Source organism: Chiloscyllium plagiosum, chromosome 33 (genome assembly GCF_004010195.1).
Source record: "Chiloscyllium plagiosum isolate BGI_BamShark_2017 chromosome 33, ASM401019v2, whole genome shotgun sequence".
Classification (NCBI taxonomy): domain Eukaryota; kingdom Metazoa; phylum Chordata; class Chondrichthyes; order Orectolobiformes; family Hemiscylliidae; genus Chiloscyllium; species Chiloscyllium plagiosum.
Genome location: NC_057742.1, coordinates 33,990,912 through 34,012,524, shown reverse-complemented (window position 1 = coordinate 34,012,524; position 21,613 = coordinate 33,990,912). Strand labels below are relative to the sequence as shown.

Here is a 21,613-nt window from a genome sequence, read left to right as displayed (position 1 = left end):
TCAACAGCAGCACATTGGGACCCAACACATGGCTTCACATTTCTGGGTACATCGATGGACAAGTAATCAGCCAGACTTTTTGCCTATAAATACTTGATCTAGGCTGACGCCAAAAGCACTGTAATGAGGGAACACTGCAGTGTCAGAGGTATCACCCCTTAAATTATACTTTAAGCTAAGGCTCCGTCTGCCCCCAGAATCAAACATTTCACAAGGACTTGAATGATCTGATCAGGTTATGAATCATGTATTTATTTGTTGATACTAACCTGATAAAAGGAGTGGAAGTTTCGTTCTCCTTGCTGCTGCACTATAACCCGAGACTGTCAAACAAACACCATTAAAGTTTTAGATAAAGCAACAACTCTCCAGAATTTAAAACACTCATTGATGATTCATATGCAAATATTTGATCCCCTCAAAATAACTCACTGAGCTAATGGAATAACTAATAAAATTGCAAATACTAATTCTGCAGGGTTGTGTAAACCCGAGAAAGTAGGCACCAAAGTTAAAAATAACACAGCAAGTATTCTTCCCATCGGAGTAAAATATACTTAAACTCAAAATGGGTACTCATCAGCAGAAATTAGCAGGAAGACCTTGCCCAAGGAAGTACTAAACCAACACCCTATGTTTCCTCTTTGAGTTTAAAGGTTTAAAGTTTTAATTTATTTAACCACAGTTTTCGCATTTCAGGTAAAGTATCTTTAGGAATTACCATGCTTTAAAGGAGCCAGAACCCACGTTTGATTCCAGCCTGGGGTGACTGCCTGTGTGGAGTTTGCAAGTTCTCCTAGTGTCTGAATGGAATGGTCTTCGGAGGGTTGGTGCAGACTCAATGGGCTGTAAGGCCTCTATCTGCACTTTAGGGATTCTATGATTCTATGTTTGTAATGGCTGCCAGATTGCACACAACGGCGTTTACAGCTCAAGTAAGAGGTCAAATCACAATGGCAAGTCAGCCAATACATCAAGTTCAATGGCATTTATCTAAACATCCCCTTTTACACAACAAAATCCATACACTAATACTTTCAGTTACAAATTGCACAAGTTAATTAATATACATAGTAACAAAGAAAATTTAACTCATTATCAAAACAGTATATTAACTCTAGCCTCTATACAACCATTGCATACATAGTCTTTATATCATATAAGTTTCCTATAATGGGTGTGCACAACTGTTATTGACTGACTGGTATCTAATTGCTGATATGATGGGGTTTTAATTCCCAGTGTATCGTTGCCATGCTAACAGTTATAAATCATCCATTTCCATTGCTGGGGTACTGTTGCCCTCTGGGACTGATGCCTGCTTTTCCAGTTATACATAAAATGTCTGCAGTTACATTAATGTATTTGATTGTTCACTTTTACTGCATCTGATCAAAGTGACAATCTGCTCAACAGTTTCCAAGTTGTTATGTGGTTGGGCTATGGTGTAACATTTTCATTCTGACTGATTCTCAATCGCTTACCTCCAGAAATGACTTAGCAGTTTAATCAAACTGAAATTCAGTTTTTGTTTCACCTTGATTTTGGTACTCGCCCTTTAGTACTCTGCCATCATTAGGGAATTTTACTATTCAAGTTTTACTATTTTACTATTAATAGAGGCACTTTGATTAGATTAGATTAGATTAGATTAGATTACTTACAGTGTGGAAACAGGCCCTTCGGCCCAACAAGTCCACACCGCCCCGCAGAAGTGCAACCCACCCATACCCCTTACCTAACACTACGGGCAATTTAGCATGGCCAATTCACGTAACCTGCACTTCTTTGGACTGTGGGAGGAAACCGGAGCACCCGGAGGAAACCCACGCAGACACGGGGAGAATGTGCAAACTCCACACAGTCAGTCGCCTGAGGCGGGATTGAACCCAGGTCTCTGGCGCTGTGAGGCAGCAGTGCTAACCACTGTGCCACAGTGCCGCATGATACCTGTTGTTGGAATTTACAATGTCTCATGGTTTCAGAAGATGTATTTTTCCTCTCAACACAATCCTGCACTGGATTTGCTAGACATTTTTTATGATCCCTTTAGCAAATGTATGGTAGTGTGGCTAGTCCTTTGGATTGCAGCATGTCCTCATTCCGTTATCGCAACCCAAAGGACTAGCCACACTACCATACATCAAGAGCATTTCTGAACTGACAGCCAGACTACTGCGACCAATAGGACTCATAACAGCACACAAACCAACAGCCACTCTCGTTTCGGGCATAAGCCTTTCCTGAAGAAGGGCTTATGCTCGAAACTTCGATTCTCCTGTTCCTTGGATGCTGCCTGACCTGCTGCGCTTTTCCAGCAACACATTTTCAGCTCTGATCTCCAGCATCTGCAGCCCTCACTTTCTCCTCGAAGAACAGCCACTTTCAGACAACAACTCACCAGGACAAAGGACCCGATACCCAGCATGAGCAAAACCAATGTAGTGTACAAAATTCCATGCAAGGACTGCACAAAACACTACATAGGACAAACAGGAAGACAGCTAATGATCCGCATCCGTGAACACCAACTCGCCACAAAACGACACGACCAGCTATCCTTAGTAGTCACACACTCAGATATCAAACAACATGAGTTTGACTGGGACAGCACTACTATTAAAGGACAAGCCAAACAGAACAGCCAGGGAATTCCTAGAGGCATGGCATTCATCCACAGATTCAATCAATAAGCACATCGACCTGGACCCAATATACCGGCCACTGCAGCGGACAGCTGGAACTGACAACCGGAAGCGGGAGATACAAATCACTATAAATGCCGGAGGAAACATCACAGAAGCGCTTCACAGGAGGCTCCCAAGCACTGAGGATGTCACCTAGACAGGGGACGAAACGTCTGCAACACAAATTCCCAGCTCGGCGAACAGAACCACAACAACGAGCACCCGAGCTACAAATCATCTCACAAACCTTGATCACCTTTCACTTTCATAGCAGCAAGGAATGGAAAATGTATAGCCATTTTAATTCAGCCAGCAATTAAAAGTTGCAAATTAATTTTTAAAACCTTTTTCCACCCTAGTAAGTGCTCTCCTCCCATTTCATAGAGCTGTACAGCATGGAAACAGACCCTTCGATCCAACTCGTCCATGCCAACCAGATATCCCAATCCAATCTAGTCCGACCTGCCAGCACCTGGCCCATATCCCTCCAAACCCTGCCTATTCATATACCCATCCAAATGCCTCTTAAATGTTGCAATTGTACCAGCCGCCACCACTTCGTCTGGCAGATCATTACATACACATACCACCCTGTGTGAAAAAGTTGCCCCATGGGTCTCTTTCTTATCTTTCCCCTCTCACCCTAAACCTATGCCCTCTAGTTCTGGACTCCCTGACCCCAGGAAAAATACTTTGCCTATTTACACTATCCATGCCCCTCATAATTTTGTAAACCTCTATAAGGTCACCCCTCAGCCTCTGACGCTCCAGGGAAAACAGCCTCAGCCTGTTCACCCTCTCCCTGTAGCTCAAATCCTCCAACCCTGGTAACATCCTTGCAAATCTTTTCTGAACCCTTTCAAGTTTCACAACATCTTTCCGATAGGAAGGAGACTAGAATTGCATACAATATTCCAACAAAACACTCCCTAGGACCTTACCATTAAGTGTATAAGTCCTTCTAAGATTTGCTTTCCCAAAATGCAGCACCTTGCATTTATCTGAATTAAACTCCATCTCAGCCCATTGGCCCATCTGGTCAAGATCCTGTTGTAATCTGAGGTAACCCTCTTCGCTGTCCACTACACCTCCAATTTTGGTGTCATCTGCAAACTTACTAACTGTACCTCTTATACTCACATTCAAACCATTTTGAAAAATATAAGGTTGTACCACTGTGCCAAGAGTGCACCTCCAGTGTTCTTCAGATTTTCTGAATGGGTTCCATTTACTCCAGGGACTACGTTGTTTGTTACCTGTCAAATGGCTTTTTCAACTTTGCCTGAAATGGTGTATCGACATAGCACCAAGACTGAAATGGATGGAGAACTGAGGAATGGGGTCAAGGACTGTACAATCTCAGTCAACGAGACCTTCAGTATGTTCTTTCCAGTGAGCACTGACTGCCTCTTTGTCATTGATCAGCTCCCTTTCATGATCAGCTCTCAGCAAATGCATCCTTTATTGCTTGGGCTATAGATCATCTCAAAAAAGGTGCTGAAGAAACCATGTATACCTTCATAAGTTGTTGGACCCTCTATTTTTATTCACATTTGCTCTTTACATTGTGATTGGATACTCTATTACTGCCTTTAGCTACTGTAAGCTGCTGTACATCTCTTCAACTATAGTGAAATTACCAAGCAATGAAAACTTTATGCGTACACTTGATAAAGTCTTGAATTTTGTCATTTTCGTCCAGCTGATGAAGTTACTAGTAGAAACAAAGGACCTCTTTGCACGTCCATCTCAAACTGAGCTGCTCTCAGACATATTTGTCACTATCCTCTGCCCATCCCTTGATATGCAAGCCATGAACCATCACAAACACTACCTTAATGGAAACGGGGATGAGACAAGGTTGCATCACTACATCAATTCTCTCTTCCATTTTCCTTACCACAATACTGTATTTCCCCTCCACTAGTTATCCCAAAAAATGAAGATAATCTACAGAACAGATGGGAAACTGCCAACCTACATCACCTTCAATCCAAAACCATTGCAACCTTCAGAATATAGTTGAGACGTGTACGCACTCACTCAAACTGAGCTCTGAATTATTGTCAACTCCTTCTCCAAAGACAGAAAAATGGATCTTTACTTAAACGCACAGAAAACAAATGTCCTCCTTCAAACAACTCCCAATGCAAAACCACCCCCACCCCCACAATAACTTTTTAAGATTTAATCAGATTTGTTTTGTGGCCAAACATAGTTCTGAGTCAGGTGCAATATTAAGAGCAAGTTAGTCAGATTTCTTTAGTAAAACATTATAATTTCGCAAACAGTTGCAGATTTTAATCATAAAATGTGGTAAAAATCTGTTCTATTATTTTTGATAATGAAAACTAAAAGAATGTCTTAAAAGGAAATTCAATAACTTGAGTTAAAAAAAGTTCCCAAATGTCTCCTTATTTATTCATTCACAGAATGTGAGCACTGATGTCAAAACAAGTATTTACACTTTGCCCACCTTTCCCCACGACCCCCCATCGAAGACTAATTACTATCATGATCCTATCTGCTGCAATTCTTACCTGGTGCACCTTTTTGGATTTAAGGTTCAAGATTGCTCAAAACTCTGAACAATTAAATGTACTGAGATTCACAGCAGAGAAGGAACCAGTCAACTCACTGAGTCTGAATCAATCATTTGTCTTCCCGCATTAGCACATGACCACATGCAACAATTAGTTTTTACCTATTTTTACCACATACAACAATGGGCTACTTCCACCTGTCAGCTAATCTAAAATCAGAATTGGCACACAACTCCTAGCTAGTTGCCTTCTATTTTGTTCTCCCTTTACTCTGTCAATCCAAAAATACAGGCTAATTAGAAGCAAAATCAATTTGGTCATATCAATTCTTACTTTTTCCAAGAGGTAGTTATTGATATGGCCCCCTATAGGATCACCTTTAAAGTCAAAGTTAATATCCATGTACTTTCCAAATCGACTGGAATTGTCATTTCGGTTGGTTTTCGCATTTCCAAAGGCTTCCAACACACAATTGGACTTTAACAACATATTCTTGACCCTGCAAAAGAAAGAATCATTACAGTATTACATCATATCACAAAAATATCACCGGGCACTGGTTTGTAGAAATACATTCTTATTTGGACTTGCCTCTTGCAAACCACATGTTTTACATGTTACTCAACAAGTATTATTAATTGTTTATCCTGGATATCATTGCTGAATTCAGTTCACATAAGTAAAATAGAGTGCTGTGAAGTACCATGGGCTTATATGTCAGATATAAGGTCTCAGTCCAAACCAGAAAAAAAATCTATAAGAACTGGAGGGGGCTGCAGAGAAACCCAAGTACAAACAAGGTATCGCTTAATGGGTAACACTCAGAAACCATCTGTAATCCGGCCTGATGGATCAAAAGGTGACCAAAGGCTCAAAGGTATTGGAATCCCAGCACCTACACATTGTGAAAGATTGTTCTAAAATTGAAAATGATCCAAATGGTGAAGAGTCAATTTTTTAATGGGAAAAATGTATCTGGGCTCCCCTTATAATCGATTATTAGGCAGAGTGCAAACTTTCTTAAAGCTGTGCTATACTTAAAATAAGCTGGAACTCCCTAAAATAAATATGAACCACATATAAAATATTAATTTATTCCTCTCTCCACATATCTGTGGACCTGAACATTTCCAACATTTTTGTTATGCTTTCAGATTTCCAGCACACTCATTATTTGGCTTTTATAAATTGAGAATGTGCCCTGCTTGTTGACATATTTGCATGTGCTCCACCAGAGGTGGAAAAAGCTAGCTAAACTTTCTTAAAAGTCCTTAATTCTACAGGGCCTATGAGACAATGTACTCATCGAAATTGTGGTTTTCAGAAAAATATAATTCAAGTTGTGAGGTTGAGGATTGGTGTCGTATATAATTGCACATGAAACCATCCCTTAAATATTTCTGTTATTGCCTTCAACAGCAAACGTCACACCCTGTTCATTCAAACTGTACAAAGGATTGCTTCTAACTCAATTCTAATTAAAGCATATTGCAAACGGGTGACTTAATACAGCTGGAATTTACCGATATTAGCACAATATTGGCATCTCATATGTTTAGCGACACTGCTGGTGGTGGGTGAGAGAATAAATCAAAATCTATAGTTAAAATTTGTACAAAAAGATACAATAGGTCAGAAGATACTGACAAAATTCTCAAGACATACTCTGGAGTCGAGATTCCTCAGTGAAAAGCTCTTTTTAATAAATGGCATGAATTGCATGAGAGGGGGTTTCTGATTAGAAGGGTGGCTACTCCATCTCATGTTTATCAATACCTCTGTTGATGCTGGTCAAATATCACACAGAACAATGTTTGCTTTGCCTATGTACCAACCAAGAATCCTGCTGCTGATATTGGGTTCCAGAGTCACTGTTTGAAGGAGGAAGTAGTTTTTCCGATGTTCCAGCCAACATTCCTCTTTCATTCAATAAAAACAAGTAATTGTTTTTCCATCCACTGGTGTTTTTAAGATATTGTTGCATATTACAAAATCCACCTACACACTACAGTCATTGCAATTCAAAGTAATGAAGTAGTTTTTGAATATTTGTGAACTATTTTAAGGCACTTTTGGGCACTGATGTTTTCAGGATGGTAAGTGAACTTGGTGAAGGTTGTACAGTGTCAGAGGGGTACAGTAACTTCATCCAGTTCAGAGGTCAAGGGAGTAGATTGTTAGGACATTGTATCACTTTCAGGTTTTTCCATGTGGCAGCGATTACAAGAACGAGATTTTGTTTCTGGTCCTGGAGATGGAATTGTGCTTGTTGATGTTCAATATGTTTTAGTGTGTTGAATGATGACAGTCAGACTTTCTAAGACAATCACAAAATGTGCGGTGTAACCAAAATAAAATGAGTTAATGAAAATGAATGCAACGAAAATAAGGCCAAGACATCAAGTGCTTCTGGCCATTCAACAGTCTGAGAGATGAGAACATTTCTCCCTCTCACGCAGGGAGGATTGAAAGAAAACATTAAAGTACATGTTATTAAAGGAAACAATTACTCAAATTATGCATAAACTAAAGTCTCCATTTATTACCTTTCCACCTCCTGACGTTGGCTGGGATTTGTAATAGCTGCAATGAACTGCATGATGTATTTGCTAGCCTCTGTTTTACCAGCACCACTCTCCCCTGGAATCCAGAAAGAGGAAAAGTTAACTCCATAAAGCTACAGCTGACATGCTGTTGCAAATATTAATACTTTTCCAGCATAAAACCCTATTGGGAGAGATAAATTAGTCAACAAACTAATCTACAGCTATATATAAGCTGCAGTCTCCCAATTCTAAACCTGTCTTGTTTCAGTTTAAAATAGCCTCCAGCCTCCCATTCAAACATGATAACACCTTAAAACAAACAGTTTCCAATTCTTAAATCACAGCCTGTTCCCCTTCTTTCAAACTTCAGACAAAATAAGCTAATACTAATTCTCATCAAGATAGAACAACTGTGCCCTTTAGCATGGAGACTGTCTTAGTAATTAGCTGAGTCTTCACTGTGCTGCTCACCTTCATATAGTATACTGTAGCAAAGGTCTAAAGCAATGTTATGTTGTAACATTGAAGTAGAGAATTCAACAGAATTCTTGACAAAGACCATCAGGAAGAGTGATGAAATGGATGGAATACTGATCCGTATTTGCAACTCCCTTGTTTTCCTACACGTAAAACGCATGCACTCTCGTTACAATAAACCACTGCACGTGCATATCCATCTGATCATAAACTTGCCAACCTTTAGCAAACAGGAAATGAAAATTATTGTGTTTGGGGCCATCCAGTTGGTTATAGCATGTTCTTCCATTACAACAGTGAATAAACATTAAAAATACTTCATTGGCTGCTAAGCCCTTTGTCATCTTGAGGGTTTGGAAGTTACAATATAAATACATGCCCCTTTATTCTTCATATGAAACTCTGCCGGATTAAATCCCATTCCTAGATCATTGCTTCATGTTAACTGATGCTCAGACTGGGGCAGAAGGAGGAGAAATGAATGGCTGTAGGTTCTCTCATACTGGGAGAGATTGTTAACTTATACTTATGGCATTTGAAGTTTCACATGTTCTGGCAGGGGTGAGTAACTAAGTGCAGCTGTCCAACAAACTGGTGATCTCAAATTCAAAATGTACTATTTAATGGTAAATTATTTAGACAGCAATAAATAGAATCTTCTGCCACCCAACTCCAATCCCTGCAATCTTTCATCAAAATAGTCATGCCCTACCTGATATGACAATGCACGTGTCCTTTGACCTCCGCTTCATGGCTTTGTATGTTGCATCTGCAATAGCAAATAGATGAGGTGGTCTCTCATATAGTTCACGCCCCTTGTATTGTTCAATGGTATCCTTTCCATAGATATTCATAGGACGGTAAGGGTTAACAGAAACCACCACTTCACCAATGTAAGTGTAAATTTTACCCTTCTCAAACCTATTAGGAAGGAAGAATAAATTAAAAATGGCCAGGCAATTATCTCTTAAAGCATTTACATGAAAGCATTTGCACTGCACAATACAGACCATGTAAAAGGTTCCAATCATTACAATCCCTAATGGAGAACTATAAACCAATAATCAAATTTACAATATAATCCCCAAATGAAGACATTACTGGCAAGATTTCACTTTGAATCATAGAGTCATATAGCATGGAAACAGACCCAACTTGTCCATGCACACTATGTTCCCAAAAACAAACTAATAATATTTGCCTATACCTCTCTTATCCTTTCCTATCCATGTATCTGTCCAAATGTCATTTAAGGGGACTATAGATTAGTGAGCATGACACTGGTGGTGGGCAAGGTATTAGAGGGAATCCTGAGGCACAGGATTTAAATAGTGGATGTAATCTATATGGACTTCAATAAGGAGTTCAACAATATCCCTCATGGTAGACTGGTAGCAAGGTTAGACCACACAGAATAGAGAGATAACTAGCTAAGTGGATACAGGCTAAAAGATTGAGGGTGGTGGATGGTTGCTTGACAGATTGGAGGCCTGTGACTAGCTGTATGCCACAAGGATCAATGGTGGGTCCACTTCTTTTTGTCATTTATACAAATGATTTGGATGTGAACATAGAAGGTGCAGTTAGTAAGTTTGCAGATGACACCAGAATTGGTGGTTTAGTGGACATCGAAGGTGGTTACCTCAGAGTACAATGTGATCTCGATCAGGTGGTCGAAGAGTGACAGATGATATTTAATTTAGATAAAATACGAGATGCTGCATTTCAGAAAAACAAATGAGGACAGGACTTATATATTTTATGGTAAGGTCCTAGGGAGTGTTACTGAATAAAGAGACCTTGGAGTGCAGGTTTGTACTACCTTGAAAGTGGAGTCACAGGTAGATAGGATAGTGATATTGGCATCTGCCTTTATTGGTCAGAGCAATGAGTATAGGATTTGGGAGGTCATATTGCAACTGTACTGTTCATTGGTTAGGCCACTATTGAAATACTGCATTCAGTTTTGAACTCCCTGCTATGGGAAGGATGTTGTCAAACGTGAAAAGGTTCAGAAAAGATTTACAAGGATGTTGCCAGGGTTGGAGGGTTTGAGCTATAGGGAGAGGCTGAATAGGCTGGAGCTGCTTTCCCTGCAGCATTGGGGGCTGAGGGGTGACCTTATAGAGGTTTATAAAATCATGAAGAGCATTGATAGAGTAAATGAAAGTGGCATCAAAGGTAGATAGGGTGGACAGACAGACAGACACATACACACAAGTCTATGGGGTGAATTTGAATTTGCAGAATTGTAATTGCAGATACATTCTATTTTGTTCAAAACCCACACAACCTACAGGCGGTCAATGCAAACAGACAATCAGTGTAACATTTTATAAATTCCTACTTTGGAAATAGAACCAGTCTGGCTCAAGGTTGGGATGCAGACAGACTCTAACCTTACACCTTTAATGCATTGAGGAGAAAGTGAGGTCTGCAGATGCTGGAGATCAGAGCTGAAAATGTGTTGCTGGAAAAGCGCAGCAGGTCAGGCAGCATCCAGGGAACAGGAGAATCGACATTTCAGACATAAGCCCTTCTTCAGGAAGGGCTTCCTGAAGAAGGGCTTATGCCCGAAACGTCGATTCTCCTGTTCCCTGGATGCTGCCTGACCTGCTGCGCTTTTCCAGCAACACATTTTCACCTTTAATGCATTGTCTGAGCTGAGACATCACCTTTTTGTTTAAAAGCTTAAGTTATCGAGTCATAGAGATGTACAGCACAGAAACAGACCCTTCAGTCCAACCTGTCCATGGATTGTCGAGTAAAGTTAAATCTCATGGGGTCTGGGGAGAGCTAGCCAACTGGGTACAATATTTAGGAGCTCTTGAGAAAGTGACTTAAAAGTAGTTCTGGGATTTACATATTAATGACCGAAACCTGCAACCCGCTCTAAAAGATAAAAGACATAACAATGATCTAGGTTTGTTCAGTACATTGTTTCAGTTGCATGACACAGTAATCTTTTGCTATAAATTCTGCGTTTTATGATCCTGCTTCACAACTACGTGATGAAGGAGCAGTGCTCCAATAGCTAGTACTTCTAAATAAAATTGTTGGACTATAACCTGGTGTTGTGTGATTTTTAACTTTGTCCACCCCAGTCCAACACCAGCCTTCCACATCATAGCTACCAAAATTATTGGTATAGTGGACAGTGAAGAAGGTTATCGAAGAGTACAATGATATCTTGATCAACTGGGCCAGTGGACTGAGGATGACAGGTGGATATTAATTCAAATAAATGTGAGGTGTTGCATTTTGCAAAGACAAACCAGGCAGGACTTGCAGAGTTAATAGTGTGGCCCTGGGGAGAGTTGTTGAACAGACAGACCTAGGGGTGCAGATACACAAGTCCTTGAAAGTGCGACACAGGTAGGTAGGGTGATGAAAAAGGCATTTAGCACACGTCATCATCAGTCAGAGCATTGAGTACAGGAGTTGGGATGAAACTTTATTGCTGGAACAGCACAGCAGGTCAGGCAGCATCCAGGGAACAGGAGATTCGACGTTTCGGGCACAGGCCCTTCTTCTGCAGACCTCACTTTCTCCTACAGGAGTTGGGATGTCATGTTGCAGCTATGCAAGACATTAGTAAAGTCACATTTGGAGTACTGTACACAATTTTGGTTGCCCTGCTATAGGTAGGATGTTATTAAACTGGAATGGGTGCAAAAACGATTTACAAGTATATTACCAAGACTGGCGGGTTTCAGTTATAAGGAGACATTGTATAGGATGGAATATTTTTCCTTGGAGCAGAGGAGAATGAAGCGTGACTTAATTGAGATTTATAAAATCACGAGGGGCATAGATGAGGTGAATAGTAAAGAAGTTTTCCCCAGGGTTAGGGGAGTCCAAAACTAAAGCGTACAGGTTTAAAGTGAGGGAGGGAAGATTTGAAAGCATCCTAAGACACAACGTTTTCACCCAGAGGGTGGTGAGTGTATGGAATAAGCTGACAGAGGAAGTGGAGGAGCCGGGTACAATTACAACATTTATAGTAATAGAGATATACAGCATTGAAACTGACCCTTCGGTCCAATTTGTCCATGCTGACCAGATACGCTAAACTAATCTAGTTCCATTTGCCAGCACTTGGCCCATATCCCTCTAAATCCATCCTATTCATATACCCATCCAGATGCCTTTTAAATTTTGTCATTGTACCAGCCTTCAACACTTCCCCTAGCAGCTCATTACATACATGCACCATCCTCTGCATGAAAATGTTGCCCCTTAGGCCCCTTTTAAATCTTGCCCCTCTCACCTGAAACCAATGCCTTCTAGTTTTTGACTTCCCCACCCAGGGCAAAAGACCTTGCCTGTCTGCCTGCGTCTGTGTGCATGGAGGCGGGGTGAGGCGAGGCGAGACGGGACGGGGCGGTTGAGGCACTTGAGAGGGGAGGAGGAGACGGGGAGAAGGGGGGGGGGGGAGGAAGGGGAAGGGAGANNNAGGGAGATGAGGGAAGAAGAGACTGTGCATGTGAGTGTGAATGTGTGTGTGTATGCTTGTTTACGTGTATGTGCGTGTGATGAGACCAAGCAGATGCTAAGACAACAGATGAATGGACACCACTCAACAAATTGCCAGACATGGGTGTTCCCTCCCAGTCAGGGGACTCTTCAGCCATCAGGGACATTCAGCCTCTGAGCTCAAGGTGACCATCCTCCAAGGTGGACTTTGGGATATGCAACAATGCAGAGTGGCAGAGCAGAGGCTGATAGCCAAGTTCAGTACCCATGAGAACGGCCTCAACTGAGGCCTTGGGTTCCTGTCACACTACAGGTGACCCCATATCCATGGACACACCCTCTCACAGGCTTATACTCAGTGACAGTCACGCACACTCTTCCAAGCACACGCGCACAAACATTTACTCTCACATTCTCCTTCTCTCCCTCACATGTATGCGCGCGCGCACACACACACACGCGCGCGTCTATGGGGTGAATTTACATTTGCAAATACATTCTATTTTGTTCAATAAGTATACACAATCTGCAGGCAGTCAATCCACATAACACTTTATAAATTCCTACTTTGGAAACAGAACCAGTCTGGCTCAAGATTAGGACGCAGACAGACTCTAACCTCACAGCTTTAATGCACTGTTTGACCTGAGGTGTCACTTTTTTTTTTAAATAAAAGCTTAAATTATCTCAAGAATGTGACTGGAAAGACATTCTGGGATTGACATTTTAATGAACCGAAACCTGCAACCCATTCTAAAAAATGAAAGACTTAACAGCAATCTAGGTTTGTTCAATATATCATTTCAGTTGCATGACACTGTTATCTTTTGCTATAAATTCTGTGTCTTATGATCTTGCTCCACAACTACCTGATGAAGGAGTAGCGCTCCAAAAGCTAGTTCTTCCAAATAAACCTGTTGGACTAAAAACTGATGTTGTACAATGTTTTAACAATTTTGGTGTCATCCACAAGCTTACTAACCATGCCTCCTATATTCCCATCCAAATCATTTATATAAAAGACAAACAACAATGGACCCAGCACCAGACCCTGTGACATATTGTTGGTCACAGGTCTCCAGCTTGAACAACAATCCTTTATCACTATCTTTTTTCTCCTACCATCAAGGCAATTTTGTATCCAATTGGCTGGCTCTCCCTAGATTCCATGCTGCCTCATCTTACTAACCAGCCTAGTATGTGGAGAATTGTCTAAGGCCTTGCTGAAGTCAATGTTTATCTAATATGTCCCTACATAAGGACATGCACCTCTTACTCGAACCCAGAATGATTAAACACAAATAAGCAGGCCATGGTTTGAGGATAATTCTACACAGAGGTATTGCTAGAACTAAACTTCTAACAGGCAGGGCCATCACAAGACCACTTTGACCCCAAGTCAACTCTGCTTACACCTTGCTTCTCCCCAGGAAAGTGGTCAATCTGCAGTCAGCAATTGGGCAACTCCTTCCTTTGCATGGCTGTCATCACAACTAAGAATACAGTGCACCATGCACCTACCCAGAGGACGGACACACACTGCATGAACTGTAGGTGTACATTTCAGCCTTTTACTTTTACAGCCCAACTGACTCAAGTGCTAAGGACATGAATGAGAACATATTCCTACAGCTGGGCTCCAGGAAATGTTGTCCAACAGTGTTAGACAGCCAGCAGCTGCTCAATGGAATAACAATGAGCCGTTTGCTTCATTCCAGCCCCTTGAGTGTTCTACATTCACAAAAAATCTACAGGAGAAACTTTTATAGGGTTGTACAAACAGCAAGTTTTAAAGAAAGTTATTAAAAATTTTTAAAGCAATTCCATACATGCCATTAATAATACAGGGTTCCTTGACTCTGTACAAGTTGGGTGAATGGGTATAAAAGTGCTATGAGTTTGTAGACAGATTAATGGACAATTGGTGCTGGGTGGAGACATAAGTTGACATGTGGGGGTGGCATGAACCATAAGTTATTGAGAAGCTGGCCCGACTCAATGGTAGTTATGGGGGGCTACAAGATATATACGCCCACAGTGAAGCCCCAAGTCTCAACAACCTTATTCCAGCTTAAATTATCCTCTTCAGGAGAGGAGACATTAAGGTGAAAGGGCAAGACCAAAGAAATTTAAGGGATAAAGAAAATCACTTTTAACTTAATCGAGTATTTCACAGCATCCTGTTAGGATGACTAAGAACCAGCTGAATGGCATGTTGGTGGGAGAGTGGAGAGCGAGCAAAAAACTGCAGACCAAAATTTAATTTTAAATTTAAAACATTCTGAAGTCATTGAATATTTCCAGTTTTAAAGCAGTCTACATGTGAAACTAAACAGGAAAAAAAAATAACTACTCTTTATTGTAACGTTACAGCAAAATGACTGACATAGGGCTACTTGGTCGTTTGGTGTGTTTATCTCCCAAAACTTGTACGAGGGAACAGGATGGGTCCTGCCTGCTCTCTTGATAGCCAGAGTTAAAATTCAACCCAACATCCTTAGACATTTCCTTCCTTCACTCTAGACCTAGGCTTTGCCAGCTGCACTGAGAATAAACACCTCCCACCTTCAGATAAAGCTTCCTTTCAGCTCTCTTGACTCACACCAGATGACGCACACTGTGCCAATACCACCAAAGAAATGCTTTTTATTTAAAAAGGTTTCAACTTTTCAAGTGAGGGAAAAAAAAGCATGAAACTTAAAAACTTAAACTGCAATTTATATTTATCTTCCAATTCAGTAGATGCAGCTTATTTATTTTGATGACGGACATCATTATAAATTTCCAAGCACATAGTTTCATGATTGACTGGAATGATTAATTAACATCTTATTATGTCTGCGTAACCAAAAAGCATGTTATCTACTGAAGTTACAGACTGTAACTGAAGATTATGTATTTCTTGCCTAAAATAGGTGGTGATTCTAATGCAGTTATAAAGGAGGAAATGATATATTATTGAAGACTTGAGCTTATTGGACGTCCTTAAAAGATTTATTTGTGGACCCTTACAATTATTGATTAAAAACCTTGATCAACCAACTAACTTCCACACACAGCAGTCAAAACACAGTTGTCTAATTATCAGTTTGCCACAGGATGTCAGCCAGATGTGCCTGTGTGTGTCATTGGCTGGGCCAGAATTCTTTGCCTGTTCCTAGCTGCCCTTGAGGTGGCAGTAGTGAGCACTCACCATCACCTTCTCAAGGGTAACTAGGATCAAGCAAGAAATGCTGGGTAGCCAGCGACATCAAGTGAATTAAAAAGAAACAGGAAAAACAAAAGTAACTGCCTGGGTAGGCTGCTCTTTGGAGGACTGGTGTGGACTCGATGGACCAAATGACCATGTGGGACTTCTATTCCATTCTGGGCGCTCATTTGTGGAGAAAGTGAGGACTGCAGATGCTGGAGATCAGAGCTGAAAATGTGTTGCTGGAAAAGCGCAGCAGGTCAGGCAGCATCCAAGGAACAGGAGAATCGACATTTCGGGCATAAGCCCGAAGAAGGCTTATGAAGAAGGGCTTATGCCCGAAACGTCGATTCTCCTGTTCCTTGGATGCTGCCTGACCTGCTGTGCTTTTCCAGCAACACATTTTTGGCTCTGGGCGCTTATTTGTGTCAAGGTCAATCTAAAAAAAGGCACTATGCTTCAAAGATGATGATAGCTTTTCATTCCATGGGCTGATAGTGTGCATTTTTGTGGTCAACTCAATATTAAGCATTGCCTGGTGTCTCTCAGAAACCCCATTCTGGCACTGCAGCCTCTAGCACATTTGTTAAAGGATGAGGAGGGGCACAATGCACTGGCCTGTATTTTGTATGGGTCTACTTCTCACCCAAATAAGCATTCCATTTCTGCTCAACTTTTCTAACACCCTTCCTAACAATCTTCTCACTTCCCCACCATCAGTGACTGTTTCCCAGCTGCCAGAATCAATGGCTAACAACTGCATATCTCGCTTGCACGTAACTAGTATTGGAGATTCTGATCCGGGGCCTGTTCACTATGCAGAAGGTCATTGGTGATATAGCTGTTAACTATCCATAGAATGGGGCTGAGACAGTGGAGGAAGTGAGGACTGCAGATGCTGGAGGTCAGAGTCGAGAGTAGTGCTGGAAAAACACAGCAGGTCTGGCAGCATCTGAGGAGCAGGAGAATCAACGTTTTTGGGATTTCCTGATGAAGGGCTTATGCCCAAAACGTCAACTCCCCTGCTCCTCAGATTCTGCCTGACCTGCTGTGCTTTTCCAGCACTACACTCTCAACTAAGACAGTGGAGATTTTGATGACTTAGCAATGAGGGCACAGTGATGAACTTAGCACATTCCCAGGCCTCAGCTGTTGATCGTGTCCTGCTGAGAGATGCAGAGGACACATCCATCTGAGAAAGCAAAGATGGAAACTGCCCAGCCTTACCTCATGCTGCCCAGGTCTCACCGCTGTAGAAGAGGGCATTAAGAATACACAGAGTTGGCTGCCTCTTGGTCTAGGGTTTGGAGTCCGGCTGCTGTTGCTTCACCTTCTATTCTGAGTTTAGACATAACAGCAGCATGTTTTGGAATGCATGTGCTGATTTCCGGCTCTTTTAAGACACAGCACTCTCAGAAGTGCACTGCATTGTCAATCTACATGATGTGCTCATTTCCTGGAGTGGGGCTTGGACACAAATCATTGTGGCTCAGAATGGGAGCCTTATCAGCTGAGCCAAAGTGACATACAACAATAACAAAAACCTGCAGAGTTTAATCAGTGGTAACAAGACAATGATTTACTGTACCATTGACAAAAGAACAAGCTTTTGAAAATAATATAGAATGGTCAAGTTAATCAACAAAGCAACCAACTTCTCCCGTATGCATGGTGACAATCACAGTGAGCTGCTGAAACTGAGTCCCACTTCAGATTTATTACCTTGAACCATGGCTCACTCATGTCTTTCAGGGAAGGAAACTGCCATCCTCACCATGATCTGGCCTGCATGTGACTGCAGACCCACAGTAATGAGGTTGACTCTTAACTGCCCTCTGAAATTGATGAGCAAGCCACTCAGTTGTACCAATAACTATGAAGTCTCAAAGAAATGAAACTGGATGGATCACCTAGGCACCAGAAAAGACAATGGCAGAAACAGCCCTGTCAACCCTGCAAAGACCTCCTTCCTAACATCTGGGGGTTAGCACCAAAATTGGGAGAGCTGTCTCTCAGAGTAGTCAAGCAACAGTCTGGCAGTCACACTCAAGGAATCATACCTTACAGACAATGTTTCAGACACTACCATCACCATCCCTGGATGAGTCCATTCCCACCAGCAGATGTGGAGGCATAGTGATTTACAGAGTCAGGATAGAGTTGCCCTGGTAGTCCTCAACATCAACTCTGGACATCATGAAATCTTATGGCTTCAAGTTAAACATGGGTAAGGAAAGCTTCTGCTAATTATCACATACCATCCTCTCTCAGATGAGGAGTCAGGACTCCTCCATGTTGAACACCACCTAGAGGAAGCACAGAGGGAAAAGGACACAAAATGTATTCTGGTTGAGCGATATCAATGTTTACGACCAAGGGTGGCTTGGCAGCAGCACTACTGATCAAACTTGTCAGATGCTAAAGGACACAGTTTCTGGACTGAATTTGCAGCAGTTTGTGAAGACAAGAAGAAAATACACATTTAGCCCCATCTTTACTAATCCACTGAATGCAGACATATCTGTCCATGACAGTATTGATAACAGTGACCACTGCATAGTCCTTTTGCAGACAAAGTCCCACTTTCTCATTAATATCCTTTGTGTTGTGTGACTATTATCGTGCTGAATGGAATAGATTTCAAACAGATAGAGCAACTCAAGACCCAGCATATATGAGGTGCTTTGGACCATCAACAACAGCAGAATTGTACTCCAGCACAATCTGTAACCTCATGGCTTGGCATATCCCCAACTTGATTATTACCATCAAGCCAGGGGATCAACCCTGGTTCAATAGAGAGTGCTGGAGGCTATGCCAGGAGCAGTACCAGGCACACCTGAAGATGAGGTGTCCACCTGGTGAAGCTACCAAATAGGACTGCATGTATGCCAAACAACATAAGCAGCAAGTGATAGACAGAGTTAAGCAATCCCACAACCAATGCAGTCCTGCCAGATCTAGTCAGGAATAGTGGAGGACAATTAAACAACTCACCAGAGGTAGATGCACAAATATCCCTATCCTCAATGATGGAAGAGCCCAACTCATCAGTGCAAACGATAAGGCTGAAGCCCTGATCAATCTCGGCCTCCTCCACTGGTCTCCAGCATCACAGACACCAGTCTTCAGCCAATTTAGTTCACTTCACATGATATCCAGAAATGGTTGGAGGCACCAAATGGTGCAAAGGCTAGGGACTCTGACAACATTCTAGCAATAGTACTGAAGATCTGTGCTCCAGAACTTGTCACTCCCCTAGCCAAGCTCTTCCAACACTGACATCTACTCAACAATGTGGAAAATTACCCAGGAATATCCTGTACTCAAAAAGGAGGACACATCCAACTGGCTAGTCACTGTCTGTCACACTATTCTCGATCAATAAAATGGAAAGTGTCATCAACAGTGTATCAAGCACATCTGCTCTGAAATAATCTGCTCAGTGATGCCCAGTTTGGGTTCCATCAGGGCCATTCAATCCCTGACCTCATTACAGCCTTGGTTCAAACATGGGCAGAACTGCTGAATTCTAGAGATGAGATGAGTGTGACAGCCCCTGACATAAAGGCCGCATTTGACAGAGCTAGGCATCAATGTCTTCTAACAAAGCTGGAAACAACATGCAAAGGGGAAACTCTCCACTGGTTACAGTTATACCTGGCACATATGAAGCAATTGTGGTTGTTGGAAGTCAGTCATCTCAGCCCCTGGACATCTCTGCAGGAGTTCTCAGGACCCAACACTTAACTAATGACTTTCCTTTTGAATCAAAGAGCAGAAGTGGTGTTGTTCACTGATGATTGCACAAGGTTCAGTACCATTTGGGACTCCTCAGATACTGAAGCAGTCCATGATCAAATGCAATAAAATCTCAACAATATCCAGGCTTGGGCTCACAAATGGTAGGTAACAGTCATACCACAAACGTGGCAACCACCACCAGCAAGAACAGGCAAGCTAACCACCATCCCTCAAAATTCAGTGGTGTTAACCATCACTGAAACCCCCACTATCATATCCTGGGCGCTACCATCGAACAGAAACTCAACTGGACTCACCACAAACACAGGAGCTACAAGAACAGTTCGAAGGCTAGGAATTCCACAGCGAGTGGAATGCTGACTCATCAAAGCCTCAAATGATGGAAGGCGCAAGTCAGGATACTCCCCACTTGCCTGAGTGGAAGCAGCTGCAACAACACTCACATATTGGAGCTTGACACCATCTAGAACAAAGCAGCATGCTTGATTGGCATCACATCCACAAACATCCATTCCCGCCACCACCGATACAGCAATAGTAACAGTGTGTACAATCTATAAGATGCACTGCAGAAATTCAACAAAGATCCTTGGACAGCACCTTTCAAATCCACAACCATTACCGTCTAGAAGAACAAGGGTACCACCGCCTGCAAGTTCCCCTCCAAGCCACTTAACACCCTGATATGAAAATATGTTGCCCTTTCTTCACTGTCACTGGATCAAAGTCCTGTATGGGAGGAAGAGAATTTTTAAAAAGGAGGCTTGGCTAGGTTGGGAGCCAATGTGGTCACTGAGCACAGGCACGATTAGCAAAAAGATGGAAATTTTTTGCAAAAGAACTACATTTTATAGTGGATAATTTGCACGAGCACACACACATGTAAGTAAATGATGCATTAGAGCTTCAGTATGATTACAGTCCTGAAGTGATGTCAGTGAAGATTGACTGGAATGCACAGATTGCAAGAAAATCAGGTTCAACAGGTTTTCCCGGTATGAGGATCATAGTTTTCCCACACGTGCCTAAACACTGCAGGAGAGAGATCCCAAGTAGACAGTAAGAAAACACTTATTAAAAAGCTTTCTTGGTAATGTACAAAGGAATGGATTGCTCTTATTCAATGAGTGACAAAACTATTTTCTGCTATGCTATGAGATCATGGAGAATTTCACATCAAAACAATAAACATACCTCCAGAACAATAATCCACTATGAAAGGTGATTTCTCATTTCATGTGAATGACAGTCAAATAAACTACATTACAGCATGTGGCTTAATACAGTCTGCACCTTCAACCACATTTGCTTGCACCATTTTCCACTCTAGGAACAGCTAGGATAGCAGATTTGTAAACATTTGCTACAGGTTTTCCACAATTCTGAAGCTCTTTAGCAGTGATGATTTTTTTCCGACTCATTTGCTTAAGGGCAACAATAAAGACAGCAACCCTATTTCAGGCAATAGGCTGCACAGTGCACATAGATTTGTTCTCCTGAATTATGGTATAGTTTGATCAAGGAGCTTTTTATAGATGTGAACCAGAGTACTATATAACGAAGTACAGAAGTATTCAATGAGGCACTGATTAATATACTGCATTCAACAAACAAGTTACCAAAAACAATTTCAAAAGCTCTGGTGTAAACTGGAAATAACTCCAGAGCATTGAATGCATGCTCAGACACTTCCAAACAGATCCAAGGGCCTGCTGCATTGAGGTGGCGCCTGCTGAAGTATTAAATCCATTGTCCCTCTCGAATGGACAAGATCACTATGGCACTATTCAAAGAAGGTTGGACCTCAGCTTAAACTCTCTCTTTAAAAATATATTTGTAGTTCAACAGCAGGAGGTTTATTTAGATCTCAACTCAGTGAAAGAGTAATTTCTTCCAATAGTATGCTCAGTTGTATTTTACAGATGGACT

At 41.7% G+C, this 21,613-nt stretch overlaps 1 protein-coding gene across 1 annotated transcript in view; it reads right to left on the bottom strand.

The window, feature by feature from the left end:
* Positions 1-21,613, bottom strand: part of myo1d (myosin 1D) — a 525,665-nt gene that overhangs the window by 422,695 nt on the left and 81,357 nt on the right. Inside the window, exons 2-5 of the mRNA XM_043675298.1 lie at positions 8,966-9,174; positions 7,777-7,870; positions 5,564-5,729; positions 270-323 (exon numbers count right to left, since the gene is read on the bottom strand). Coding sequence (XP_043531233.1) covers positions 270-323; positions 5,564-5,729; positions 7,777-7,870; positions 8,966-9,174 — 523 coding nt within the window. The remainder of the gene's footprint in view (positions 1-269; positions 324-5,563; positions 5,730-7,776; positions 7,871-8,965; positions 9,175-21,613) is intronic.